At 52.7% G+C, this 8360-nt stretch overlaps 1 protein-coding gene across 1 annotated transcript; it reads left to right on the top strand.

The window, feature by feature from the left end:
- The first annotated feature begins 1503 nt into the window (after positions 1-1503).
- LOC149336206 (endothelin-converting enzyme 1-like) lies at positions 1504-5857 on the top strand. Its single transcript, XM_089554095.1, has 2 exons — positions 1504-1530; positions 3926-5857. Exons 1-2 carry the CDS (start codon positions 1504-1506, stop codon positions 5855-5857), a joined length of 1959 nt encoding a protein of 652 aa, XP_089410221.1.
- The last annotated feature ends 2503 nt before the right edge of the window (positions 5858-8360 follow it).

Genomic DNA, 8360 nt, shown 5'->3' with positions numbered 1-8360 from the left:
CGACCGACCGACCGACCGACCGACCGACCGACCGACCGACCGACCGACCGACCGACCGACCGACCGACCGACCGACCGACCGACCGACCGACCGACCGACCGACCGACCGACCGACCGACCGACCGACCGACCGACCGACCGACCGACCGACCGACCGACCGACCGACCGACCGACCGACCGACCGACCGACCGACCGACCGACCGACCGACCGACCGACCGACCGACCGACCGACCGACCGACCGACCGACCGACCGACCGACCGACCGACCGACCGACCGACCGACCGACCGACCGACCGACCGACCGACCGACCGACCGACCGACCGACCGACCGACCGACCGACCGACCGACCGACCGACCGACCGACCGACCGACCGACCGACCGACCGACCGACCGACCGACCGACCGACCGACCGACCGACCGACCGACCGACCGACCGACCGACCGACCGACCGACCGACCGACCGACCGACCGACCGACCGACCGACCGACCGACCGACCGACCGACCGACCGACCGACCGACCGACCGACCGACCGACCGACCGACCGACCGACCGACCGACCGACCGACCGACCGACCGACCGACCGACCGACCGACCGACCGACCGACCGACCGACCGACCGACCGACCGACCGACCGACCGACCGACCGACCGACCGACCGACCGACCGACCGACCGACCGACCGACCGACCGACCGACCGACCGACCGACCGACCGACCGACCGACCGACCGACCGACCGACCGACCGACCGACCGACCGACCGACCGACCGACCGACCGACCGACCGACCGACCGACCGACCGACCGACCGACCGACCGACCGACCGACCGACCGACCGACCGACCGACCGACCGACCGACCGACCGACCGACCGACCGACCGACCGACCGACCGACCGACCGACCGACCGACCGACCGACCGACCGACCGACCGACCGACCGACCGACCGACCGACCGACCGACCGACCGACCGACCGACCGACCGACCGACCGACCGACCGACCGACCGACCGACCGACCGACCGACCGACCGACCGACCGACCGACCGACCGACCGACCGACCGACCGACCGACCGACCGACCGACCGACCGACCGACCGACCGACCGACCGACCGACCGACCGACCGACCGACCGACCGACCGACCGACCGACCGACCGACCGACCGACCGACCGACCGACCGACCGACCGACCGACCGACCGACCGACCGACCGACCGACCGACCGACCGACCGACCGACCGACCGACCGACCGACCGACCGACCGACCGACCGACCGACCGACCGACCGACCGACCGACCGACCGACCGACCGACCGACCGACCGACCGACCGACCGACCGACCGACCGACCGACCGACCGACCGCTAAATGCGGGGATGGCTGCCATAAGTGCTAGTGCACAAAAGCGCCGTTGTTGTGTCCTTCGCGTGGTGACTACGGTGGATGTGGGATGGTTTATGACCGGCTCGTGAATCTACTTCATGCTGGTGCAAACAGCCGCGGCTATGGTGGGAGCAGTGGGAAGGAAAACGTCTCGACTTTGGTCGTGCCGGGATACCGCACGTCTGGCAAGTGAAGAGTCATTTATATATTTACTTAAACATACTGCAGGCCCTTTTCGGGCGGGAGTGTTTACAATGCGTCACTGATCAAACAGAGTAAAGACAAAAATTCAAAAATACAGAGATATTTTGTGACCCAAACACAAAAGAGTAGGAGAGAATTCAACAGAAAAGCCCATTTTTTCGATATAATTAAGGAATGGTTCCACGGACGTACACTTCACCGCATCTTCAGGCAACTTATTCTAATATGATATAGCATCTGGAAACAGGGAGTACTTGTGGATATTTACACGGCTGACTGGTTGACGAAGTGTTTTACTATGGTTAGTTCTAGACGAGTGTTTGAATGGCGGGTGTAAGTATTGTGAATTGGCTATTTTGAAGTGGCCGTGAAGAAGCTAATTTGGCGTGAATAGTTTGAATAGACAATCCTCACTGCTAGTTTTTGGATGCGCTCTAATTTGTTGATGAAATTTTTTTGATGGGGGCTCCAGACTATATCCGCATATTCTAGGGTAGGTCTTGTAAGAGTTTTATAGGCATTAAGTTTAATATGGCCGGCGTGTTACGGAGCTTTCTCCTTATATAATGTAATTTACCTTCACCTTTAGAACAAATGGATTTGATGTAGGGCTCCCTACGGAGGTTAGATCTTAGGATGAGTTCCAGATACTTCAGGTGATCATATTTTTTAACCTGTGTGTCACCAAGTGTGTGTAAAACTTAGAGGCTGCTTCTTATTAGTGAACGTGATGCTTTTGGTCTTATCTGCGCTAAGTTTCATTCCCCAGGTCATACACCGAGCGTGGATTGATTCTAGGGAATTGTTAAGGAGAATTTGTTCGTCTGATATTTTTACAGCTATATATACGACACAATCGTCTGCAAAAAGGCGAAGCTGGATCGATGAACTAACACAGGAATGAATATCATTTATGTAAATGAGGAACAAAAGAGGCACAAGAACTGATCCCTGGGGTACACCCGAATACACATCCAGGTTCTGCGAAACGTATTCACCTATTTTAACTCATTGTTTTCTGTTCTGCAAATAGCAGGAAATCAATAACACAATGTTGCGATCAATGCCAAAAGAGTAATTTTGTTATAAGGTAATCGTGAGGAACAGCATCGAACGCTTTAGAGAAGTCTAATTATATAGCATCTGTCTGGTAGCCTTCATTAATTGTGTTAGCGATGTGAAGAGTAATTTCAGCTAGCTGCGTTACCGCTGAAAGCCCTGTTCTGAAACCATGCTGTTTTTCATAAATGAGGTTATTATTTTCTAGATATGAGATTATCGCTTTAAAAATAATGTGTTCCATCATTTTACTACTAGTGCTTGTTAACTATATCGGACGATAATTATTCAGTTCAGCCTTAGTCGCTTTGGGACGTTACACCCCATAAACCAACCAAACCAAAACCATAACAGAACTAATCATTACTGAAGCTGGAATCCTTTCTCTTTCACAAACACTTGACACAAAAAAAAATCTACGGGTCCTGATTCCATCTCAAACACATTTTTAGCCCGATACGCTGACTGGGTGTCTAAATACCTGCATAAAATTTACACAGCATCTTTACAAACACTCGTAATTCCAGATGACTGGCGCTGTGCTAAAATAATTCCCATACACAAATCGGGTTCTAAAACTGGTTTGGTTTGGACTAAGGCTATGAGAGACGCCGTAGTGGAGGGCTCCGGAAATTTCGACCACCTGGGGTTCTTTAACGTGCACTGACATCGCACAGTACACGGGCCTCTAGAATTTCTCCCCCAAAGAAATTCTAGCCGCCGCGGCCGGGATCGAACCCCCGTCTTTTGGGTCAGCAGCCGAGCACGGTAACCGCTGAGCCACCGCGGCGGCAGTTCTGTTATGGGTTTCTTGATTGTGTATGCGGGTATAGAGCGTGAGAGGCTGTTCTGGTGAAAACGGACTTAAAAAAAACCTAATGAATTCATTTGCAATATCATTAGGTTTACTCAGGGTGTCGCTGAAATCTGTAATGATAGAACCAGTTGACTGCTCTTCAGATAAGTAGCGCCAAAACTTATGAGGGTTGTGGGCCATGAAGGAAGGCAGCGTCAAATCAAAGAAGCGAGTTTTTGCATCTCGGACTTTGCTCTGTAAGAAGTCAACAAGACTTGCAATGTCATTCTTGTTTCCTTCACAAAGACACCCCAAACGTGCGCACTTTGTGTCAATATCGATGACCTGATCACCGATGGTTGTGCGCAAAAGTGCTTACTGCTGCTCAGCAAACCAACATTCGTGATCGGCGTTTCCATGTGTCCCAGCGTTTTTCTTACGGCCACATCCTTACTTTCCAGGACCCAAAGAAGCTGAACTCGCGGCTCAGGCTTGCTGTGGGCGTGCTTGGGACTACTGTCTTCCTGGCGCTTGTGGCCTTTGCGATCGTCTCGCTTGCATGGCACTCTCCAACGCGCTCGTGGAACTCGTGCACGACGCACGCCTGCCTCGCCTACTCGACCAGGCTCCTCGCGTCCATCAACGAATCGGTGAACCCGTGCCAGAGCTTCACGCACTTTGTCTGCGACGGCTGGCGGCAGAAAAACCGACACGATGTTTGGAAAGACCAGTTCATTTCAATGTTGGACAAGGTGACCGCGTCGCTGAAGAGCGTAGACGTGCCCACGTCGGGACAAAGCATGGAGCAGCGGGCCGCCCTCATGTACAGGAGCTGCGTCGATGTGCTCGAAGGGGAGAGAGACGAGCTGCCAGCCGTGAAGGATGCGCTGGCTGAGGCAGGCATCGTGTGGCCGAAGCCTTCCAAGGGCGCAGACGTGTTGTACACGCTACTCTGCAGCTCTCTCAAGCTGGGCTGGGACGTGCTCCTCGACTTCGACGTGGCGCCCGGTGGCGGTGTGGTCAAGCTACTTCCTGGCAAGTTCCTGTACTTCGTAATCAAGAGGTATACGCACTTTACGACGGGCACGAATGAAGCTTACTTTGAGTTCCTGAAAGAACGCTTTCTATTTGAAGGCGAGGATAACGTCACGTACCAGGACACCCACGCGTCCGTCGATGAAGCCCTGGATTACCTATCTGAAGCTCATTACGAAATACCTGGTGAGCATAGCGCTAAGAGCTTTCTAAACACGGCTGAGCTTGGCCTCACCGAAGTTAACTGGATGGCGGCCCTTCTAAAACTTCACATCAAAATGAACGGTAGTCTCACGCTGACGACCACGTCTCCCCATTATCTGGCGCGAGTGTTGAACCTGTGCTTGCAGAACGGCTCAGACTCATTCCATACATTGATCTCTTGGTGCACCGTTCAAGTGGCTGCCCTTTTCGCGAATAAAGACTTAATTTTCAACTATTACAACAGTGACTACACGGCGACACAAGTCTATCACAGGATTTTCTGCGTCACGAGAGCAATGTCCTTCTCCGGGAACACACTGTTCAACAAATACAACGCTGAAGTCCTCCAAGGCGAAGCGCTGAATTTCGCAAAAGATATGGTTCTCTCCGTGGCAACCGCTTTTTTCCGCCGTCTTTCCAACTGGACGCACTTTGACGAAGGCATCACCGTGGTCAACAACTGGAGCTCTACAGAAATTGTCTTCCGTAACATCGAGCACACCGGAGAGGACGAAATCCCGGCTACAGATCAGATTCCTGACTTGAATAATTCGTTCGTGAGGGACTGGCAACAGTCGGTGCATGTCAGAAGGGCAGCAAAATTAGAGTATGTGTTGCACTTTATGCTCGAGTTGGAGGTGAGCATCGTGTCCTACGAAGAGCGACAATTCGAGCTGATGCCTTACGCTCTATCCTTCCCTCTATTCGATTCGCAGCTGCCTTCGTCTTTAAACTACGGCGGCCTCGGAGCTGAGGTCGCCGTGGCTCTGGGGAGCTTGTTCTTTTCCGCCTATTACGAAAGCAACGCTTCGCTCATTGAGCCCCTGATAGACTGCATGAAATCAGGCACGTCTGGCAACGTCGTTTACCTAGAGTATTATGCAAAGCAAGTGGTCGGCTATGGCGCTCTTGTGGATGCCTACGATGCCGAGGAGAAGGCTTTGGACAACAGCGTCTTCGGTTTGGAGAAGTACAGCGGATTACAGATGTTCTTCATCTCGCTGTGTTACGTCAATTGCTATGGCAGCTCTCAAACTACAGACGCCGACTCGATCTGCACTCTCGCTCTCCGGTACGTGCCCCAGTTTGCCAAGGCTTTTCAATGCGCTCCCGGGGACCCGATGAATCCCATCAAGCAGTGCAAACTGTTTTGAGGTTTTTTTCTGTTCGTGATTCGACTTTCTTTTTGTTTGCGCGTGATTCCTCTGTTACCGCGGTGTGTGCATTGGTGATGTGGCTATAATTGTTTATAGATACTGAAGATGTGTTTAGAGAACTATGGAAATCGCGATAGTAGAAGGCGTCATCTTCTTTGTGTATATGTCGAGAGCCATTAGCTTGCTTGTACTGGCGTATAATTTGGAGGATGAGACCAATGTGTGCTGAAGCGATCATATAAGTGTTCAAATGTTGTCGAACAATGTGATCTCATTGTGCCGCGAGCGGATAAAAAAATGTATGGTGGTCTATCGGACCGCCCAAGCCTGATGCCGTTTTGCAGTGGTCAAGACCGGCAACTTTCAATTAGAAGCCGCGCCTTTAAAAATGCTACTGCAAGTTTGCCGTCGCAGGCGGTGGCGGATTTTTGATCTAGATATCTCTGGGTATTTGGAGGGTGCTAGCTGCATACAGTACGCTTGGTTCCAAGGGGTCGCCGCTAGACTTGTACGAACTTGTCGTTGTATCTGATCCCGAAATGTCAGAACCTTGCTGTAGTTCAGGCTTCCATTTCGAACCATGGTGTCCAGAACGACATCGCAAATGCTTTTCCTGAGCATGATCAGGCGCTGCTAGCGCTTCCGGATATGAAGTTGGACACCTTTAGCGGGTACTTTGTCACGACTCCATGATGAGATCAAAGAAAGATTCGATTAGAGAATTCCCGGACGCGAAGTTGAACGCGCCGTTTACAATTTAAAACTAATAAAGTTTCTGCGGCCTCAGTGTTTGAGCAGGTGGCCTTGAATCACTGATAACTGCAGGTTTAATGACTGGTGCGATCTTGACGCGCTGACTTCTATGGCGTCTGTATAGTCAGCACACACTTATGAACAGAGATGAAACTGAAATATTAAAACTTGAGACTTCGTACGAGAGATTATCTTTGGGAAACATTGATTAATGAAAGTTTTAGCATCCGGACTACAGACAATGATCCGGCAGGTTGTTAGTCTCCATCAGACAAGCAGGATCAAAGGACGATTCATTGTTACCAACGTGCTTAAAGCGAGGTGATTGCTGGGTGTTGTCTTGTGATGCTGCATTCGCAGTCCATTACACGCTGGAACATCGCTGGGGCAACACGAAGTCGATAGGCATTACCTTGATTAACTGTCCCACGCTTTGCCCACAGTAAAAGGAAAACTAAGGTGAAAACCTTTCTTGACGATTTCGTGTCCGCAAAACGTGTCGGCCGCAGTTCTGGGGAAATATTGTAACGGAAAATAGGGCGACAGGACGCTAACCGGCAGAATACAGCAAGCAGGCAGCCAGCCAGCGCGAGACACTTCAACGTCTTCGAAGACACTTCAGCGCCACCTGAGAACACCAGGTGGCATTACTCCCCCTCCCCCCCAAAAAAGAAAAAACATAAAAGCGGGGTTGCAGTACGGGCAGTGGAAAGAGAAAAAAAAAACAGCACAAACACATAAAAATGTACAAGGGAGGTGGGCGAAGGTGCCCCACGCGAAAACTAGCGGAACACTGAGCGTACTATCCATTACCGCGTGAAGTAGGGTTTCATGCGGACAACGTGCACAACCTCAGAGCGGGGTGGACGACGCTGAGGCTGCACAGTCCCGTCAGGAAGAACTTCGTAGGTCACTTCGGTGACGCGGCGCAAAACTCGGTACGGTCCAAAGTAACGGCAGATCAGTTTTTCAGACAAGCCTGGGCGGCGTACCGGGGTCCGCACCCAAACTTGGTCACCCGGATGGTATTCGACGTGCCGATGACGGAGGTTGTAGCGGCGCGCATCCGTGCTCTGCTGCCGCTGAATGTGAATACGGGCAAGTTGACGTGCTTCCTCGGCGCGCTGCGCGAACTGCTCGGCGTCTGGCGTGAGTGGGTGGTCATCAGTGCAGCATGGAAGCATTGCATCCAGCATCGTCTGAACGTCACGTCCGTAGACCAGACGAAATGGTGTAAATCGGGTCGTCTCCTGGGTGGCCGTGTTGTAAGCGTATGTGACGTACGGGAGAATCTCGTCCCAGGTTTTGTGCTGCGAGTCTATGTACATTGCGATCATGTCGGCGATCGTTCTGTTGAGTCTCTCTGTGAACCCGTTCGTCTGTGGGTGATAGGCAGTGGTTTTGCGATGGTTCGTGTGACTGAGCTCGAACACGTCGCGTATGAGCTGTGCCGTAAACGCCGTACCTCGATCAGTGATTACGTGGGACGGTGCGCCAGACGCAGCACGATTTGTTGCATAAAAAACTGGGCGATCTCAGATGACGTACCGCGCTGCACCGCCTTAGTTTCCGCATACCTTGTTAAATAGTCGGTCGCGACTATGATCCATTTATGACCTGCCGATGACACAGGGAATGGGCCCAGAAGATAGATGCCGACTTGATCAAACGGCGTCCAAGGCGGTTCAATAGGTTGGAGCAAGCCCGCTGGCTTGAGAGGAGGCGCCTTACGACGTTGGCAATCGCG

The sequence above is a fragment of the Amblyomma mixtum genome, chromosome 7 (genome assembly GCF_055824585.1).
Source record: "Amblyomma mixtum isolate Tamu chromosome 7, ASM5582458v1, whole genome shotgun sequence".
In the NCBI taxonomy this organism is placed as follows: Eukaryota; Metazoa; Arthropoda; class Arachnida; order Ixodida; family Ixodidae; genus Amblyomma; species Amblyomma mixtum.
This window is presented reverse-complemented; position numbering and strand designations above follow the sequence as displayed.

Excerpts from the sequence above, each read along its gene's own strand:
- LOC149336206 (XM_089554095.1), top strand. The coding sequence starts at position 1,504 with ATGCTGGTGCAAACAGCCGCGGCTATG. Across the intron at positions 1,531-3,925 it reads TGCAAACAGCCGCGGCTATG|GACCCAAAGAAGCTGAACTC; the intron begins GTGGGAGCAGTG and ends CTTACTTTCCAG.